The 19,854-nt window shown below is 53.9% G+C and overlaps 2 protein-coding genes across 2 annotated transcripts; one reads left to right on the top strand and one right to left on the bottom strand.

Annotated features, from left to right (window-relative positions):
• Positions 1 to 230: 230 nt before the first annotated feature.
• On the top strand, positions 231 to 4,490 carry PPT1 (palmitoyl-protein thioesterase 1). Its single transcript, XM_054395444.1, has 9 exons — positions 231 to 324; positions 630 to 739; positions 1,490 to 1,617; positions 1,914 to 1,984; positions 2,764 to 2,866; positions 2,942 to 3,032; positions 3,491 to 3,589; positions 3,788 to 3,859; positions 4,273 to 4,490. Exons 1-9 carry the CDS (start codon positions 231 to 233, stop codon positions 4,393 to 4,395), a joined length of 891 nt encoding a protein of 296 aa, XP_054251419.1. The 3' UTR covers positions 4,396 to 4,490.
• A 569-nt stretch (positions 4,491 to 5,059) lies between these two features.
• CAP1 (cyclase associated actin cytoskeleton regulatory protein 1) lies at positions 5,060 to 14,814 on the bottom strand. The gene is made up of 12 exons (XM_054395443.1): positions 14,714 to 14,814; positions 14,237 to 14,337; positions 13,193 to 13,270; positions 11,219 to 11,362; positions 11,044 to 11,129; positions 10,064 to 10,169; positions 9,779 to 9,956; positions 9,029 to 9,216; positions 8,718 to 8,841; positions 8,534 to 8,616; positions 7,633 to 7,776; positions 5,060 to 6,785 (listed from the first exon to the last, which is right to left on the bottom strand). The coding sequence occupies exons 1-12, from the start codon at positions 14,805 to 14,807 to the stop codon at positions 6,702 to 6,704; spliced, it is 1,410 nt and encodes a 469-aa protein (XP_054251418.1). The 5' UTR covers positions 14,808 to 14,814; the 3' UTR covers positions 5,060 to 6,701.
• Between the last annotated feature and the right edge of the window lie 5,040 nt (positions 14,815 to 19,854).

Genomic DNA, 19,854 nt, shown 5'->3' with positions numbered 1-19,854 from the left:
TAGCTCCCGTACAGGGAGAAGCGTCTGCCCAGCCCCGAGGGGACGAGCGGGGTCAGTGTCCCGGGACGGGACTTTTAAGGATCTAGGCGGGATGGAGCAGCGCCGGAGCTCGAACCGGTGACCCCGTGAGAACCGGGGAGTTGCCCTGCCGCCGCTAGGCTCCGCCCCTTCCTGGTCCCGGCCCCGCCCCCGACCCGGTGCGTGCCGCGCGAGTCATGTGCCCGCTCAAGATGGCGGCACTCAGGGTGGCGGTGTTGGTGCTGCTGGGGCTGAACCTGGGCTGTGCGGCTGCCGCCCTTCCCCTGGTAATCTGGCACGGCATGGGTGAGTTCAGACTGGCAACGGGGAGCGGGGCCGGGCTGCTGCTCACGGCTCTGTGCGCGGGGTCCGTGGCTGGGGCCCGGCTGGGCGCCCAGCGGGCCCGAGGGGAGCTCGCAGACTGGCGCCGGCCTCGTTCTGGCGTCCCCCTCCTCCGGATCGCAGGTTTCTGCGGAGGCTGGGAGGTGGTGACCCTCCTCGCCCGGGCCCCTGTGTGCGCTGGCATCTCCTGGCCCCGCGGCATCAGCGGGGTCCTGGTGGAGGCGAGGTGAGGGCCTGCGCGGTGGCATAATGGTCCGACTCTTCCACAGGAGACAGCTGCTGCAATCCAGTGAGCATGGGCTACATTAAGAAAATAGTGGAGAATAAAATCCCGGGCATTTATGTTCTGTCTCTGAAGATTGGGAACAACCTGATACAGGTAACTGCTGCCACTCGTGTTTCTGCTGGGCAGGGCAGGGGCCGATGGGAAGGTCTGATAGCTCCTGCAGGCTGTGTTATTAACATGATTCAACACGGGCTTCTGTTGTGCTTTCCCTACTAATTTTGTAACTCTCCACGAAGTAAACAGCTTTGACAGGTAGAAACCAATAAAGTCTAATTAACACCTGCAGAAAAGAACTGGGGAAACCCAAATCCCTAGTCCAAACTGGATTAGTATGCAAATCCAGTGATTAACACTCTCTAATCACTCGAAGGCTTGTGTAAGGTGCTGTGGTAAGGCAGAGCTTTAACCCTTGCCATCCTTTTGCATTTACAGCTCTTTGTTCTCTGTATAGCTTCACTTGAATGAAGACACAAACTTCCTCTGTGCCTTCCTGGCTCTGGACAGTGTTATGGAGCCCTATGGAATGTCTTTAAATAGATTTTCAGGATAATGTGCAATTTATGTTATTGTATCTGGGGTCTGGAGAAGATGGGTGAGGTTTGATTATTGATTTTTATCTATATATTTAGAGAAAGAGAGAGAAAATCTGAAGGGACTCAAACTGTCAGGAGGTTTGGGGAAATGACTCTGTTCCTTATGAATTGGTTCTGCCAGGCAGAGCAGGAACAAAGAGGTGGTGAAGGGAAGTCTCAAAACTTGAATGCCATAGCGTGACAGCTAAGGTCTTCTTTCAAAAGCAGAACTTGGCCCTGCAAAGGTGCAAAATATGTGCTCTGGTTTCAGGATATGGAGAACAGCTTCTTCATGAATGCAAATGATCAAGTGAGGGAGGTGTGCAGCCAGCTTGCAAAGGATCCTCACCTGAAAGGAGGCTACAATGCAATGGGCTTCTCCCAGGGAGGCCAGTTCCTGTGAGTTGAGGCTTCTTTTCCATTTTCAGTGATGTCCCTTGGGATTCAGGTTCTGATTTAAGACTCTTGAAAGTACTAAGCAGATGTCAACTGACAAACCCCCTTCTAAAGGGAGGAGTCCTCCAAAAGAGGCAAGAACACATTGCCTGTAGCCCTCCTCTACCAGGAAGGGTTAATTCTCTTTGCCAGTGTTACCCAACTGCCTGAGCCCACAAGTGGCAGGCTGAGGGCTGCCTGGGAGGCAGCACTGGTGGCCTGGACACCTTGGTGCTGAGCTCCTTCCTCTTCCTCCACAGGCGGGCGGTGGCCCAGAGGTGCCCTTCTCCTCCCATGCTCAACTTGATCTCTATTGGGGGGCAGCACCAAGGTAGTGTCCTCTTAAGTCACCTCATAACCACTGGGAGGGTTGGAGGGCTTCTTGTTGGCAGGAGGAATGATTTTGTTGGCCTCTTCCTAAAACCTGACTGTTCCCTTGTGAGTCAAACTCTCTCTTTGCTCCTGGCTGGATCTGGTGAGCTGCTTTAGGTCAGTTGTTAACCAACTGCTTCACCTCTCTTGGTCCTGCTTACCTGGCAGTGAGCAAGGGACCTTTGTAAGTAGACAGCTGTCTGGGGAGAATTCTTGTATGCTGTGGCAGTAGTTGGGATTAGTTGCTTCATTTCTAACTACAGAGCCAAGCCTGTGTGAAACTAAACCTCCTGAGATGTTTTACAGTTGGCATCTGGAAGGCTGAAGCCCTGGGGAGAGGGAACTGCTTTGTGCAGTGTGAGGTGGAGTGGGAGAGCTGCACAGGGAAGAGTGGCTGGCAAGGAATTTTAAATACATTTTTCATGGCTTGAGTCTATTTCTCTGTACTGTAGTGGGAAAGCTTGTAGGGAATCAGGATGACTTCCAGACCTCCTGTGAGTGCAGCAGGCGAGCTGGAGAGTGCTCTGCTTGCCTGCATGCAACACCCTCAGCTCCATCCATCCCTTCCCTGTGTGCAGCAGCGCCCAGGGCCAGGAGGGTTGTCTGAGGAGACTGCAGGATTAAAGGCTGCCTGATTCCCTGGGCCATCCTTGCCACTGCTCTGCTGCTTCTGTAGCAGCTCAGGGATGGAGGGAGTGCAGTTTGGCTGCTGAAGGCCTTGCACCTCTCCCTGCCCAGGTGTCTATGGCTTCCCACGCTGCCCCGGGGAGAGCTCCCACCTCTGCGACTGGATCCGGAGGACGCTGGACCTGGGAGCCTACACCCAGGCTGTGCAGGAGCAGTGAGTACAAGCCCCAGGCTGCAACCTCTGCACCTCTGGCTTTCCACCCTCAGCTTTGGTTTCTCTCTCCTCCAGCTTGGTACAAGCAGAGTATTGGCACGACCCTCTGAAAGAGGAGGACTACAGGAAAAGCAGCATCTTCCTGGCTGACATAAACCAGGAGAGGGTAAGGAGGGGGCTGATGATGGGATGCAGGAGAGAAGTGTTCACAGTGACCTCCTTCATGTTGGCTCTCCCTGGCAGTTGGGAGAACCCCCAGCTTTTGCTGGAGTTCAGAGAGGAGCATTTTTGCTCTTCATCCCAGCACTGTGCCAAGTGGTTTTCCTGGGAGATGGAGGAATGCAGTTCCTGTGGCACTGCTCTGCTTTGGGGTGGTTGATGTCAGTATGCCACAGGCTCAGTCTACTCAACACCTTCCAAGTCACTCAATCCTCTCTCCCTGGGAGGGTCCATCCCTGGTTACATGCTGTGAGCACAGCCAGGGGAGGCTGGTGACAGAAAAGCACCTTCCTGCCTCCAGAGTTTGCTTGGCAGGTGCAGTGCAAGTTGGAGCAGGAGCTTCCCCCAACCTTTCTCAGGAGGCTCCCCCGTGACCTGCATCTCTTCTCTGGTGCTCTTCTCCAGGGCATCAATGAGACCTACAAGAAAAACCTGATGGCTCTGAAGAAGTTTGTGATGGTGAAATTCCTCAATGACACCATGGTCGACCCTCCCATCTCAGAGGTGAGGCAGGCAGGGTGGGTGCTGCTTCTGGGTGTTTCTGCTTTGTCATTTGGTGGCAGAACTTGAGGTTGGTGAGGAGCAGGCTGAGCACAGACAGGGGCCTGATAGAGCACAGTGTGCAGCAGGAGCTGCTGCAAGCCTGCTCATCTCCTGGCAGCCCTTCACCAACTCTTCCTTCCCTTGATTTTATTCTGACAGTGGTTTGGGTTTTACAAACCAGGCCAAGCCAAGGAGACCATCCCCCTGCAGGAGACCTCCCTGTACACAGAGGTATGTTCTGCTGTGGGCCAGTTCCCCTCTGCAGTGTCCCTGGGGGGACTTGAGGAGCTCTAAACCTCACAGCCCTGCCCTGGTCACCCTCTCTGCCCTTTCCTGGGGGCATTGCCTCCTCTTGCCAGTAGCTGTCAGGCAGGTCTGGCTGTGGGAATGACAGCCTCAGACCTGGCTCAGGATCCCTTTCAGTACCTTTTAGTGAACTCTGCTCCTTTTTAGCCTCATTCTAAAACTCATCCCAAATGCCTTTTCCCCCCCTCTATGAGAGAAGCTTTGAAGAGCAGAGGTGGAACCCCCCCTAGCCCACCAGCCACTTCTGCTTGGAGCAATACCTCTGCCCCTCTGCCCTGCTGGCTTCCCCAGCCCTGGCAGGGCTCCAGGGAGCTATGGTCACCCTTCTGTGGCTGCAGGACCGGCTGGGGCTGCAGCAGATGGACAAAGCTGGCAAGCTGCTCTTCCTGGGGGTGGAAGGGGACCACCTGCACTTCACAGAAGAGTGGTTTGACACCACCCTGCTCCCCTTCCTGCAGTGAAGCTGAGGGGAGCTGCCCTGGGAGCACTGGCAAGGGTCTGGCACTGGAGCTGATGCAGCTGCTACTGCAACAGCACTTTCTGGGAAGAAGCCTGTGGGGAGCTGTGGAAGGGGGAGAAGAGGTGGGGGAGGGAGGGATTAGCTCAGCACTGCCAGGGTGTGCAGAGGTGGCAGCTGCAGCCCTGCAGTAGAAGTTTGGGAGTTGTTGGGATGTAATCCTGCTCCAGGGTGGGTGGGCTGAGCCTTGCACTAACTCCATCCTGCACAGGCCTGGCTAAGGCTGCCTCCAGCTCTCAGAGCTGTGGCTGTGGCTGCTCTGTGATGGCAAAATGATGATGGACAAGGAGGTTGTGTCCCCTGTCACCTGTTCCTCACAGGACACACTGGCAGTATTAATCTCAGTCACTAGTGCAAGGCAGTATTAACCTGAATCACTCCCAGGGGCTGCAGCCAGATACTCCAGGATGGGGGAAAGAGCCACATTTAGGGGGTTCTGGGGAAAATAAAGGAGGGGTTTGGGTTAAGTGGGTATTAACAGCTTGAACAGTTTTCAGCTACTGACTTCTTTCATGCACTTTTGTACAGCAACTGAAATCAATAAAGAGCTTTACAGCTAACCAACTGCAAAAAAAGAGAGGTGAGATTTGAGGGGAGGGGAGGAAAAAAATCTGTCCCTTCCCCATGGGAAAGGTTCCCCAGGGAAGTCCTGGATGCCCTCTCCCTGGAGTTGTTCAAGGCCAGGCTGGATGAGGCCTTGAGCAACCTGGGCTGGTGGAAAGCCTATGGCAGGGGGGTTGGAACTGGATGAGCTTTAGGTCCTCTCCAAGCCAACCCCTTCTATGGATCCAGGAAAGGATTCAAGGCAGTCAGGAGCTACCTTGTCCTACCTGGGGTGCCCCCAAAGAGTCACCAGGGAGCCTCTGTAATGAGCAAGTTGGCATTAACTTTATTCTATCTTCTGTATAATCTTAAGTACATAAGAAAGGTTTTGTTTGTTCTTGTGGTTTGTTGTTTTTTTTTCTTTTCTTCACAAGCCTCAGGAGAAGACAGAGTACAAGTCACAGGACAGTCTCAAAATAAAAAAATTGCATATTTTTTGTCTTTTTTTCTCTTTTTGTTGTTAAGTCTTGTCCTAGAGAAGAAGACCATTGACACTGGACAGAGGAAATGCTTTTAAGGTATGCCTGTGCCACCCAGGCCTTGGGGGGTAGAAAAAACAGAACAGTGAAGGTCACAGCAGGGGCAGGTCCCTCTGGGGGGTCAGTACAGGACTGGGGCTGAGATCCACCACTCTGCTCCAGAGCCCTGGAACAGAGGCTGCAAGCTTCCACCAAAGTAAAGAGCCAAGCACCAGGGAAGAGGAGAGGGGGAGAGGATTCACTTGGTGGGGAGTGGTTGTAGCTGAGCTGACCTGACCCAGCTCAGGCAGTTCCAGCACTGCACAACTGACCTGCAGTGGAGGAGGCCTTGCCTCTGCAGGAGAGGACTCCTGCAGAGCTCTTCTGGAAGACTGAACCTGAGTTCAGCTGCTCCAAGAAGGAAGCCCTGAGGCAAAGATTCCCTTTTGAGGGCTCCTGGCTTAAGAGGTGCTCAGCTCCAAGCTAGCAGCCAGCCTGCCAGGAGCAGGGTAAGCACAGTTTCCTCCACTGCAGCCTTCCTGTGGCACTAGAAAGCCTCTGTCATGGCACAATCAGAAGTACACTGAGCTAGAAGGAATGATGGAAGAGAAATGAGGGTGGAATGCTATGGCCCAGGTCCTCAGCCTTTGGTCCAACAAATCCATGGCCTGTAAATGCCACCAAGCAGTACAGAATTAGCTTCCAGAACCTCCTTGAGCCATCTTGGCTCCTCTGGACCTCACCACAAACCATTCTCTGTTAAAAAGGGGACAACCTTCCTCTCTCCCAGGAACAGTTTGCTGAAAGGCAAGACCAAAACCAAACCAAAAACCAACCCCAAACCTGAACAACACTCTGAAAGCCAACTGCCAGTACTGGCTGGGAATTCACTTAAAATCTTGCCCTCCTCAATTGGTGCAGTTAGATTGGACGAGGGGAGACCAAAATAAAGGGGGGGGGGAAATAAAAATTCACCTTCCTGCTACCAGAGGGGGACAATAACTGACCTGCCACCCACACCACACCCTGGGCAGAGGTACTTGAGTGACAGCAGGCAGCTTGTGTCTCTCAGGCAGAAGAGAAGCAGTTGGAGAGCAGAAAGGTACAAGAAAATCTAAAAGAATCATCTGGAAGCAGATTTGTCCCACAGCAGGGCCAGGGGGAGGCAGCAGCCTTGGAGCTTTTCTGCTTAGCCAGCAATTTCTGTCACCGTGGTAACCAACTTCTGACCGTTCCACACTGTCTTGAACTGTTCTGGGACAGGGAATTCAGTCTGGAGGGGAGGGGGGAAAAAACAGGAATCTCTTGTCAAAAAAATCAGTTTGTGACTGAAGGAGACCTAGAGGAAGGCTGGGGAGGGGCTGCTCAGGAGGTATGGAGGGAGAGAAGGAGGGGCAATGGTTTGGAAGTGGAGCAGGGCAGGTTTAGGTTGGACATCAAGAGGGAGTTCTGCACAGTGAGGGTGGTGAGACACTGGCACAGGTTGCCCAGGAGGTGGTGGAAGCCTCATCCCTGGAGGTTTAAAGCCAGGCTGGATGTGGCTGTGAGCAACCTGCTCTGGTGTGAGGTGTCCCTGCCCATGGCAGGGGGGTTGGAACTGGATGAGCCTTGAGGTCCCTTCCAACCCTAACAATTCCATGATTCTGTGTGTCCCTGGGCAGCCTGCTCTAGCTGGAGGTGTCCCTGCTGAGTGCAGGGGGTTGGACAAGATGCCCTTGGAGAGTCCCTTCCAACCTGACACCTTCTGTGACTCTGTGATTAGTGACCATCTCCCACTGCTTTAGGCTTTGGCCAGGGGGTTCCTCCTTTGGCAGGGGGCTTGGACTCCATCTCTTGAGGCCCCTTCCAACCTCTCATGGGCTGTGATGCATGCTGGGTCCCCTCCTGTACCACAGCCCCCACCCAAGAGCTCCTGAGGAAGCAGCAGCTCCCAGAAAGCAACATGACCTCACTCCAAAGACAGTTTGATGCCCTGCAGTTAACATCTGACCTTCATTCACAGCCTCCACAGCCATCCCTCCCTGACACCCAACCTTCCCTGCAGGGCTCCAGATACAAATCCTGCTCTGTGTTTCCCAGCCCCAAGCAGCCCCCAGCAGCATTTGGAAGCCAAGACTTACAAAGTCCCCCCCCTCAGTGGGGATGAGGATGTTCATCTCTGACGACTTGGCACTGACAACCTCGCAGTCTAGGGAGCTCTGGCTCAGGTACACGTGGCACCCATCTGTCTTGTTGATGGAAATGGTTGGCACTTTACCCAGGACCTGGCAGAGTGGTCAAAGCAGCAGGGAGAGGAGGAGCATTAGCTTCAAATGAGCAACCACAAAGTTTCCTTCTTGGGGGTTTGCCTTCAAGGCAAGAGGTTTGACTGCAGCCCTCCCAAAGCAGACACTCTGGGGTTGGGCTCTTCTCTCAAGGACAGGAGAAGAGCAAATGGCCTCAAGTTGCACCAGGAGAGGTTTAGGTTGGACATGGAGAACAATTTCTGTCCCTTGAGGCTTCTTAAGCCCTGGAACAGGCTGCCCACAGTGGTGGAGTCTCCATTCTTGGAGGGGTTTCAGAGCTGTGGTGCTGAGGGACAAGGTCTAGCAGTGGCCTGGCAGTGCTGGGGTAATGCTTGGACTCAATGACCTTAAAGGTCTTCTCCAGCCTAAACAGTTCTGTGATTCAACTGCTCCCACCTTGGGCAAAAATCCAAAGTTATTTCCTGTTTTGATCTCTAGGACAAAACTGCAGGGAGTGCTGGGCAGGGTGACCCTCCCAGGCCAGATCCCACACCTGGGACCAGAGCAGCTTCAGCTGCTGGCCTCCTACCCTGGCAGTCTGATGGTGCCTCCCAGGGACTGACCTCTCACTCTGAGCCCTGCAGCAGCTCAGTGAGGCAAATTTCAGCCCTTCCCTAGGGGTGAGCTGCAGAGTACTGGGGCAGATGTTCTCCCCAGGGGCACATTCCCGTTCTGGGCAGCAACCCACTCCAGGTGCCCAGTGACAGCAGGCAGGGAAGAGCCTACAGACACTCACCTGAACTTTAACATCCCTGCTGTTGATGATCTCCACAATGCCCACCACGTCATCAAACACCAGGCCCAGCTTCTTGCAGTTATCTGGGAGGAAAGGACAAGAGCAGGCCCCAGAGGGTTTGCAGACTGAGCCTTCTGCAAACAGCCCAGCAGGCAGCAGCAGCTCCCAGGCCTCCTGCACTTACCAAGGGTGATGGAGTTGATCTTGCCCTTGATCTGCAGTGTGCTGTTTGTGCACTTGAAGACATAGGCTACCTGCTTCAGCTCTGTCTCACTGATGACCAGGTTGGTAGCATTCTCCTGGTTTTCCTGGAAAGGCAAGAAAAAAAACACCCACCCACCTTGATTCTGGGCTGCAGAGCCACCAATCCATGTGAACAGCAGGGCAGGGGCAGCTCCTTCAGAAGCCAGCTGCCTGCACAAGGAAGGTCTCCAGCAGAGCCTCCTCCTTCCCTGCTGCAAAGCTCTCCTCCCTCCACCCCCACCACTCACTCACCACTCTCCACTTTTTGCCTTCTAACTCTAGCAATGGAGGAGCCTTTGGAGAGGTTTTCTGGGAGGGGTTAGCATTGCAGGCTGGTTTGGGAGCAGTGAAAGGTTTGGGTCCACTTCTCACTGGGCCCCCTTGGTTCTTCAGTGCTGGGTTCTTGTGAGTCTTCATGTCATCAGAGACATGTCTTAAGCCTGCAAGAGAAGTCAAGCCTGAGGTCCAGCTCTCCTCCAGGAATGCAGTTTCACAAGCACCAGAGATCCCTGCTGACAGCAATCAGCACAACAACATCTTCAGAATGCACACCAGTGGAGACTGGGCCTCAGCTGAGCCCAGGAACAACAAGAGGCAGCAAGGAACAGACCCAGCAGTGAGGAGGACACAGGGAAGCAGAAGGTGTCAGCTCTTTCACTCTGCAGCTGGAAGCAGCTCTGAGCTTGCACCTTGCCTTTGCTTCATGCCTGTCCCAATCTACTACCCAGTCCTGGGGTAACACAGAGGGCTGCAAAATTGCACCTTCTGCAGCAGGCAGCCAGAGGGCTGCTCTCTGTGCCAGCTGCCCCTGCCAGGGGAGGCAGACAGCAACTCAGATGTGCTCCCAGGGAGCTGCCTCAGGGCTGCTCCTGGCTCCCAGCCTCACCCCCTGGCAGATGTCTGTTGTTCCTCAGCAGGTGAGTCGAGGAGCAGCAGCACAGACACAGGGCTCAGAGCACAGCAGAGCTCTGGGGGCTGCCCTCCCTCTGCCCCTTCCCCTACCCGAGGTGATGCCTTCTCCCCGGTTGATCTGAGCGAAGAGCGCCGAGCGGGAGGCAGAGTCGTCCATGCTGGAGCTGCTGGGGGCAGGAGCAGGTGGGGGAGGAGGGCCTGGAGGGGGAGGTGCAGCCCCAGCAGGGGCAGCAGATGGTGGTTTAGTCCCTTCTGTTGCTACAGGACCCTGGAAGAGGCCAGCAAGAGGGAAGGTAATTGGCCCAGCTCTGCGTCTGCTGCAGCCATCAGGCGATCCCCGTCCCGGGAGCTCCTGCAGGTGCAGCCAGCACTTACTGTTTTGCTCCAGGCCAGCCCTGTGGTGTGATGCTCTTTGATATAGGCCTGCAGCTCTGTCCAGATGCTCAGGTAAGCTTTCACCCAGTCCACTTGCTTCTTATCTCTGAGGGCAGAAGGAGACCATGAGGAGCGAGCAGCTGAATTTGCCATTCAAACCCAAGGGCTACAAACAGTTCCTTACAGCTCTGCACCTCTCAGCCTACAGGCAAGACACAGCTGGACCAGCACAGCAGCCTCACCCCCCCAGCAGCCTCAGCCCCCTGCCCCAGCAGCCTCAGCACCGCCCCCCAGCACTGTGTTCCAGCCTCAGGGTGAATCTTGCACCTGCAGGCAGAAGGCCACAGGCCTGCTCTGCACTGTTGTGGTGCAGGGGTCTGATGGTCTGATTCAAACCCCACTCTCCAGACCCAGCTTGCTGCCCTGGGTGCTGGTGCTGGGAGAAAAGCTGCAGCAGACTTGCTACCAGAGATTCCAGCTGCAACAATGCAAGGAATCTTATCCCTGAGGATTTTATAAGGGCTTGTAGTGATAGGATGAGGGACAATGGCTTTGAGCTGGGAAGGGGGATTGAGACTGGAGATTAGGAAGAGAGTGGTGAAACCCTGGCACAGGCTGCCCAGGGGGGCTGGGGATGCCTCCCCCCTGGAGTTGTTCCAGGCCAGGTTGGATGAGGCCTTGAGCAACCTGGGCTGGTGGGAGGTGTCCCTGCCCATGGCAGGGGCTTGGAACTGGGTGATCTTCAAGGTCCCTTCCAACCCAAACCATTCTGTGATCAGGAAAAGAGCAGTTCACAGAACCACATAAGCATTCAGGTTGGAAAAGTCCCTCAGGATCACCAAGTCCAGCTGAGGCTTTGTCAAGATTCTCTGACCTCTAACAAGAAGAAAGGATTGCAGAGCAAGGCAGCTGTGCTTAGGTCCTGCAGCAGCCCCTCCACACCCTGCTAGCTGTGTGCCATGGAGGGAGGAGGAACTTACACATCCTTGTACTCCTTGAGGATCCTGTTGGTGTAGAACATGGCAGCATCAGTCATCTCCTTCACGTAAGGACCAGGCTTTGGAGCCTCGAGAAGAAAGAACAGAGTGGCATGGAGCAACTGACCAGGCTTTCCCCACCAGCCCAAGGAAACCACTTCCCAACTGGAGGCCTTACCATGGCCACCCAGCCCAGGGCTGGGATGCTCTCACTGACTGCTGATAAGTGGTTGAACATTTTGCTCCCACGGTTCTTCTCCCTGAAGTTCTGCACCACCTGGATTTGCTCTGAAATTGGTTTCAGAAGTGATGAGAATGCATTCTGCAGGACAAGAGGGGACAATTCAGCACATCAGTACTGCTCTGGAACAGCCTCCACATCTTCATGGGTGGCTCTGCTGAGATGATGGTGGTTTGGAAGAAGATTCCAACTGGCACAGGTTGCTGCTACAGCTCTTGTCCAGGCTTGGCCCTGCCTGTCCCAGCCAAGCTCCTCCAGGGCTGAAGTCACAGCTCCCAACCAGATCAGTGCTGTGGGAGCATGCCAAGAACTGTGACTCACGTTGAATCCAAGAGACACTGACAAAGCTCCTTAGGAACAAGGACAGAAATAGCATTTGCCTTCCTTGGGTCCTTTTGTTCCAAGACACTCTGGCAAATTTTCCCTCTCCTTTAGAAACCCTCATGCAGAGAGGTGCTGTGCAGGGCTCTGCAGCTGGGGAGCTACAGCCTGCACTGCAACCACAGTCACAGCAGCTTCTGAAGTCACCCTCCCAAGCCAGGCTCCAGGATTCAGTCACCCTCCCAAGCCAGGCTCCAGGATTCAGTCAGTTCAAGTCAGTTCTCAAGTCAGTCCAAGCCTTGGATGCTGGCACTTGTTTGTGTGTGTGTTTTCCACTTGGAATGCTGACTGAAAGCCCTTAGAAGCCTTCAGAGGTCAGAGCAGCCAAGTTCACATTTCCACAGGTGCCTCTTGGGTAACTTTTCTTTCCTTTAAGATCAGAAAGCCTCCTGCTGGGGACAGCAAGGAGGGACACAAGTGGCCAAATCTTGCTTTTCAAAGCCTCAGCCTCTCCTTTTGCTCTCCCTTCCTCTGCTTAGATGAAAACCAGAGAGGTTCTGAGCACCACTGGCCAGGGCCACACTTCCAGAAACTTCAACCTAGTGCCACAGTCACCTACCAGGATGGGAGCAATTCTTTGCCACAAGCAAGGAGAGTTCACACATTTTGCATTTTAAATTGGCTACTCCAGACCTGCCCAGACTCCTGCAAGACAACCTGCACTAGACTCAGGTTGTTTTGTTCCTAATCCTCTATTTAAATCACCTGCCAGTGGCATTTCTAAGCAGATTCTCAGAGCAGAGGCTACCAGAGCAGCATCCCAGGAAGCCTGCTGAAAGACAACCAGCCTCCCAGTGCCTAGTGGAGGGGAAAGGGCAGATCTGTTTTGCAGTGAACAGGAAAGCAGCACAAAAACCTCAGCTCCCACAGTGCAAGAGGAGAAGCCAGGACTGAGCCAGAGAATAACTGCAAAGCACAGCAAGCTGGGATCCTGTTGCTCAGCAAAAGCAGTTCTCAGCAGGGAAGAGCCAAGGCCTTCAGGAGCAGCTTCAGTCACAGCCTGCTGAGAGGCAGCAGCCTTGGGTAAAGTGTTAAATGACTTGCTAGGGACAAATCAATCCTGAAAGCCTTGGCTGTTCATTCAGAGCCCTCTCCAGAGACACAAGTGTCTGGTAGACTGCAGGAGGATCTCCTGAAGGGAAGCAAATCCCACCCTGGCTCCTGCCTCAGCTAGGCTGCTGTCTGGAGGTTGCACCCCAGGGAACAGGGATTGTGCAGTGCTGGTGCCAGGTGAAACTCGAGACAGCTGCTGTGAGCTGACACTCAGAAGCTGCTCTGAGAGCTGCAGAGAACTTTGGTGCTCTGATGACTGAGAAATGTCACTTCTGCAGCTCCAGAGTCAGCCTCCAGCCTTGGGTGAGCACCCAGGACAGTTCATGCTGCCAGCAAGAGCCATCTCATGGATGCAAGGGGCTCCCATCCTCCTCCAGCTCCTCATCTGGAGGAACTGTGACTCCCCCACACCTGCAGACAGCCCTGAGCCTGGGGGAGGGGCACACAGGTCTGTGAGGAGTGGCCTCCCACACTTACCTCTTCTGGCTGCCGATGCTGGGAGGCCATCACCAGGATTGCTCTCTCACTCACCAACCCTGCATGAACCATCTCAGCCTGGGGACAGAGAGGCAAAACACAGCAGAGAATCACAAAGTGGTCTGGCTCAGAAGGGACCTTAAACATCAGCCAGGTCCAACCCCCCTGCTGTGGGCAGGGACACCTCCTGCTAGCCCAGGTTGCTCAAGGCCTCATCCAGCCTGGCCTTAAACACTTCAAAGCTTGGAGCCCTCACAGCTTCTCTGTTCCACTGCCTCACCACCCTCAGGGGGAAGAATTTCCCCTAATGCCTCTTCCAAATCCAGCTTCTGCCAGTCTGAAGCCATCACCTCTCATCCTGTCCCTCCATACCTTTGTACAAAGTCCCTCCCCAGCTCTCCTGCAGCTCCCTTCAGGCACTGGAAGGCTGCTCTGAGGTCTCCCTGGAGCCTTCTCATCTCCAGGCTTCACAACCCCAACTGTCTCAGCCTGTCTTCATAGGAGAGGTGCTCCCTCTGACCATCTTTGTGGTCTCCTCTGGACCTGTTCTGTGTCCTTGTGCTGGGGGCTCCAGAGCTGGACACAGGACTCCAGGTGGGGTCTCAGCAGAGCAGAAGGTACTTGCCTTGTACCCAATATAAGACTAACAACCATTCAAACTCCCACTCCCTGCATTTCCTAGTGAGCAGGAAAGCAGCTCTGCTGATCTCAAAGCATATTCTTGGAGACAACCATCCTCAGGGGAAAAATCCCAGGAGTGCAACAGCTCCTGGGCCTCCTGAAGGCAGGCACTGAAGTCTATAAAGAGAGCTAGGCACCTAACTGCTCAAGATACAAAGGAGGAGGTTTGATTCATGCTGTGTGTAGGTGGCAATCTGCTGGAGGTTATCTGGGCATCTGCATCTGTTCTGAGTCCTCAGGGATTTATAAACATCCCAGAACATGGTGCTGAAGGAATGCAAACACTGACAGCAAACCTGGCCCTGAGCAGCCCCAAAGGACAAGCAGCACTTTGAGCCAAGGGAGAAGAACAGGAGTCCTTACATGTGTCTGCACATCCCCACCAACTTCTTTGCTGATCTTCATGTACTCAGCCACTGGACCAGCCAGAAGGGCATCAAAAGCCTGCACATACTCAGCCACTCCTGCAGGGAAGGAACCAGAGCACAGCACTCACTGGGAGGCACTGGGTGGGCTCCTGGGCTGGGAGCAATCACCAAGCACCAAGCTCCTGGACTGCACCTCCCACCCTCTTCACACCAAACCTAACCCCTGGGTCACAGCAGCTGCAGGCAGCAGGCTCAGCCTGGGGCTGGCAGCTGAAGGCAGGCAGGGGAAGTGCTGCAGCCACAGGAAGCCTCCTCCAGCAGGGTGCCAACCGCAGCCCCTCGGCACCTGCTGCGAAACCAAACTTCCCCCAGCACACAGAGCCCTCTGCCTCAGCACTGCCTGCTCCACAGCAGCCTCTGCTGCTGCCTCTGGCACTGCTGCACCTCCCAGAGCTTCAGCACAGGGCCTCACCTTTGGAGGAGCCCTCTCCACACCTGCCAGGGGTTTGGCAAACCGTCTCCAGGCGCTCCACAGCCTTCTCCAACCGTTCCACCAACCTCTCCATAGCTGCTGCTGTCCACAACCTGCACAGGCAGAAGAGAATGATTCACCTCCTCTGACAGGATGAAACTCAGGTGTCAGGCACTGAAGAGGGCTTATCAGCTGCCTGCTGCAAGCTCTACCAGTTCCAGAGGAATAATTTCTACCTAGCTCTGTGTCCTGATGATGCTCTCCCACGAGCAAGGGCACTGGGATTACACAACAGCCACTTTCTGTTGCCACAGCTGCTCTTTAATGGCCACATTATTTCTACTCCATTGCAAGGACTTCTGACACATAAAAGGGCACTAAAACTTCCATCCTTTAACCTTGCATTAGCACTGCTCTATAAAGCAAGAGGGCTGCACAAAATGTCACTGCAGCCAGCTCCTGGCCACAGTCCCAGCTGGGACCTCACAGCAGATGTACAGCTGCTGCACTGGGAGCTGACAGAACCCTTTAGGTTGGAAAATCGGGGAGGGGAAAAAAAAAAAAAAAAAAAAAGAGTTCACACACTTCAGGTTACAGAGACCTCCCAGAGTCCTGAAATCCTCCAAAGAACATCTCTAACTCCAGCATCACTGGAGCAGCAGTGTGCAGGATGAGCCTGGCACCCTGGCACATGCCAAGGGGAGCAGCTGCAGGAGCTAAGGCAGCATAGCTGCTGCTGCAACAATGTGCCCCTGTTCATCCTCTCCAGGCTTTGGTACCCAGGCTCCAGAAGCTGCTCCTCAGGCACTGCACAGCAAAGTGAGGTGCAGGAGTCACTTGCAGCATCTCATCTGGGAGAGTCCAAGAGTCATACAAACTTCCCATGAAATCCTGCCTTGCAGAGGCTCTGCAGCAGGGAGCAAGACAAGTCAGGCCGGGAACAGCCTAATGCCCAGGGAATGCAGGGAGGGAGCAGCAGTCACCAAAGGCATTTTGATCTCAGCACCAACTCAGCACAAGGCTTTTACCACACGAATCACAACCACGGCCTGGACACAGCTTCCTGCTTATTGCAACAGCCTGGGAGAGCTCAAAACCCTGCAGGGAGGGAGAAAGACCTTCCCAGCACACCCAAAAAGGAAAGCAGAGCTCAGCCAGGCTGTGTCCAACCTCTCCCTCAGAACAAGCCCTGAAGTTCTAACCAGGGCTTTGCTCCGGGCGCAGGTTTGCACCCAGCTTCCAGAGGACCTGGGGCAGCTCCAGCATTAGTCACGAGCAGCACTGATGTCACAAGACAAACAAGGCCAATTTTCACCCTTCTTTTGCCTGCTTGCAGCAGGAGAAGCAGCACTGATGTTGGAGGAGGGGGGAGCAGGAAAGAGGCCTCCCCCCTTTTCCACAAGCAGTTTCCTCCTCGTCACAGAGAGCCGGGCAGCAGTCACTGGCTGGCTTCCAGATACAGAAGTCCAGAGAGGCTGAGGCTTGTGGGCACTCACCCACATAATTAGCAGTAATGAATACTTCTATTTTTTCTTTTCTGCTGTTGTTTTAATCCTGTGCAATGTAGAAAATCCTGAGCACAGGACTGTCAGGGCTCTGCTGCATCCAGAATGGGGCTCACGTCTTCAGGCGGGAGCGCAGCCAAGAGCAGGGCTCTGCCTCCCCCGCTCTCAGCACACTATAAGGGCTCCTTTTCCCCCTCCTCCCCCCAAAAACAAAGCAAGCCACCTGCTAAAGAAACTCTCTGAAGCTTTGAGAGTGCAGTGAGATAGGTGCAGTGCAGGGGGCTCAGGAAGGACACCAGGTTCAGCCAGGGCTGAGCAGGCGAAGCTGCTGCTCTGCACCGCTGATCCCCACTGCGTTCCAGGCGAGACTCTAATCTGATCAGCCTCATTACCCCAGCCACAAACTGCACTTCAAATCAGGATTACAAACCAGAAAGTCCAGATGGAAAGCAGCTTCCAAGCCCCAGCAGTAAACCCTGCTGGTGTGAGGAGCACATCACATCAGCTCCAGCTCTGCTGGCAGGATTAATGTCCTTTAACAGGGAGGTGTTCCTGAGATCAGGCTCCTCCAGGTCCCCTTGCTGGTTGACACCAACCTCCTTCCTGGCTTTCCCAGGCTCCCAGTGCTCCACACCAGCCCTGTAAAACCCAGCCTGATCTGGCAGATGGTGAACTCATTTTAATTTCTCTTTAATGGGCAGCATTAAGGCAACTTACAAGATAAGTCACTGGGCAAACTGGCAGCAAAACCAGAACCAAGAGCAGGCAGCACAAAGTCCTAGAGCAGGCAGCTGTATCTTGGGTCACTCCTTGCTGAAGTTATCTTGGCTCACCCTTACTCCTGCTATCTACACACCCACAAGGAAAGAAATGATTGAGTTGTAACTAACACCAGAAGCCAGAGTTTGCAGATTAATGTTTAGCAAGGGGGAACAAAAAAGAAAAGCCAGGGTCACAGGCAGACCTGCTTGGGCTACACCCAGCCAGCATTTTGGTCACTTCAAATGCAAAAGGATTGGTGACACACTGACTTCCCAGATCTCAGCACTCTGCTATCAACTCCTCTGCCTCCTCTCCAGAGGAAGCTGAGACACAGAAATCATCCAAGAGTCACTTCTGTTCAGCACCTCACCCTCTGCTCAGGAGGAATGGGAAAAGCTTTCAAGCTGTGCTGTGCAAGCCAAGGTTAGAGTTCTCCTGCTGACAGCAGTGGAGATGAAGCTCTCTCCCTTTTGGGACTGTAATGCAAGGATTTAAATCTAGGTCTTGCTTAAATTCAATTGAACTTTGATTACCAATGGAGCAGAAGCTATGGGCTCACAGCAAACACACATTTCACCCTGGGCCAGAGAGTCCATTCATTTTCATAGCACATTTTGCTTCATCTGTTTAATGAGCTTTTGATTTCCACCCAAGCTTGGGAACATGGCTGTGAACACAGAGTGCAGCAAACAAGCTTTCATCTGCAACCAGACTGTTCTGATGCACTGAGGAGGGAAAGGAATTTAGCCCCAAACTGATCCTGTCCAACAACAGAGCAAGAGGAGTTTCCTGTTTGGAAAGCATCAAGGAGCTGACACGTCCCAGGCAAAGGCCCTCAGAGGAGCTCAGAGAAATGGTACAAATGGAACTCTTCCTGTTGCACATTAACCCCCAGCCCTCACTGAAAGACATTCTGCAAGACACCAATGTTAGTTTCAGAGCCAAAGCAAGTCAAACCTACGCCTCTCTTCAGACTCAGCTTCTGTGAAGGCCAACAAAGTGCTGTCAGCAACATGAAATTTGCATCAGCTACTTCCTGTTTCTGCAGGCAGGAGGAATAAAGATGGGACAACTAAATTAAGAACATACCACAGTTTATTTCTGAGCTGACACTGGAATATCTCTCAGGGGATCAGCTACCAGATGATTCCCAACATTTTTATACCTTTCAAAAGCCCGATGAATTTTATTCTTCCTTTTTTTTTTTTTTTAACAGATCAGCTCATCAAGGAAAGGACTATTTGAAGCAAGACAGGACTCAAATGCCTGAATTTAGTCAGTTGTCAGGACCAGCCATGAACACTAGACAGCTACTGCCAGTCCCAGCAGCTGCCAAGAGAGAGATCTCTGCTGTTTATAGCACAACAATACTTGTTGACATTGCTCCAGAACCCATGGTGACTACTTCTGGTATTCCACGTCTACTTTATTTAGAAAACCAAAAGTGCTGTGGAAGAAAACTAAACTCCAACCCATTCCCCCCCCCAAAAAAAAAAAAAATCTGGACCTTATTTAAACTCTCTCAAAGAGCAAACCCTCCCCAAGCCATTACACATCATCTTGGATATTTCCACTTGAACCTTCTCCTGGAGTTTGTGCATCACTTTTGCTCCACAGCAGAGCAAGCACAAGGACTCCTTTTTTTGCATCACCATTACAGGAAGCAGGAGATTTGCACTTGCCAGACTCTTGTTGCTATGCTCCCCTCATTTCCATTCCCTGCCAGGGCGATGAATCCACCAGGGAAGGAACTGAGAATCTCAGATCTAAGCTAAATTGGATACAGCACCAAGCTCCCTGTCAGGAATTCAGAGCATCAAACCTCATCAGCATCCCTCCTGAGCTGTGCCTGCTCGGCTGAACTTTGTTACATCAATACTAGGAGGGTATTTTTGGCTTTGGGGAAGCTCAGCAGTATTCCAGGGACGTGAGGATTGTGTGAGGAAGAGAAAGGGAACAGAGCAGCTTCTCCACACCACAGATTCCTGGTTTTTCAGTGATGTGCATCCACAGCCCAAATTTTGGGGGCTTCCTGAACCCGAGGCACAAAATCCTGCGACCTGACACATGAACCTCTAATATTTGTTTCATTCCACTGCCACAAAATCCAAAACAATCCTTTACACCTTTACCCCTCCCAAATCACCACCAAACCACAGAAAGCCGACGAGAAGCCAGCAACAGGCTAAAAAAAAAAAAAAAGCCCTACCCCAGCCCCTTACGATGGCAGTGGGGGGGCTCTGATAGCTACGCAAATATCCTTGCTCCAGGCTGTGGCAAACCGGTGCCGCCCTGGATCTATCACCTGGGCACACATCCTGCCCCGCTCGAAGGCCTCACCCAGCAGCTGCCTGCTCCGGGAGCCCACCGGACCCTTCGCTTTCCAACCCACCCGCTCGCCGCATCACCGGGCAGCGGCGGTTTGACCGCCGGCCCCCCCCGGCCCCCTTCCAGAGGGCGGAGACACAGCGGCCGCAGCGGGCAGGACTAAACGCCTCTCACTAGGGTTCTAGGGGCAGATACCAGCCCCCAGCCTGCCCCTCCACCGGGTCGACCGGCGCCGGTGGGGATGGCCGTCGGTGGCCCACACCTCGAGAACCTGTACCCCCACCCAGCTCCCCACCGGCTAGAACTTCGGCGCACAGACACCCCGAGGCGGGGCCCCCGCGGCAGGAAGCGCCTCCGCTCCCCGCAGGGCTCCCCAGGTAGGCCCAAAGCTGCCCCGCCCCGTGCCACGGGCGGCGGTGAGCCCCGGTAACGGCCCCACCGGGGAGTTTTCACCGCTGCGTGACTAAATTAACCCGAAACCACCGCTCTTCACAGATTTTTAACCCCCATCAGGCAGGCAGGAAGAAGCCCCTCCCGCCTCACTGC

Source organism: Indicator indicator, chromosome 33 (assembly GCF_027791375.1).
Source record: "Indicator indicator isolate 239-I01 chromosome 33, UM_Iind_1.1, whole genome shotgun sequence".
Lineage (NCBI taxonomy): Eukaryota > Metazoa > Chordata > Aves > Piciformes > Indicatoridae > Indicator > Indicator indicator.
This window is presented reverse-complemented; position numbering and strand designations above follow the sequence as displayed.

Bases quoted from the DNA above. Each gene is read 5' to 3' on its own strand.
- PPT1 (XM_054395444.1), top strand. From the start codon at position 231: ATGGCGGCACTCAGGGTGGCGGTGTTGGTGCTGCTGGGGCTGAACCTG. The intron at 325-629 runs GTGAGTTCAGAC...ACTCTTCCACAG, and splicing joins GGTAATCTGGCACGGCATGG to GAGACAGCTGCTGCAATCCA. The intron at 3,590-3,787 runs GTGAGGCAGGCA...TTATTCTGACAG, and splicing joins TCGACCCTCCCATCTCAGAG to TGGTTTGGGTTTTACAAACC.
- CAP1 (XM_054395443.1), bottom strand. From the start codon at position 14,807: ATGGAGAGGTTGGTGGAACGGTTGGAGAAGGCTGTGGAGCGCCTGGAG. The intron at 11,363-13,192 runs GTAAGTGTGGGA...CTTGTCCTGCAG, and splicing joins AGCATCGGCAGCCAGAAGAG to AATGCATTCTCATCACTTCT. The intron at 6,786-7,632 runs GTAAGTCTTGGC...CCTCCCCTCCAG, and splicing joins CCACTGAGGGGGGGGACTTT to ACTGAATTCCCTGTCCCAGA.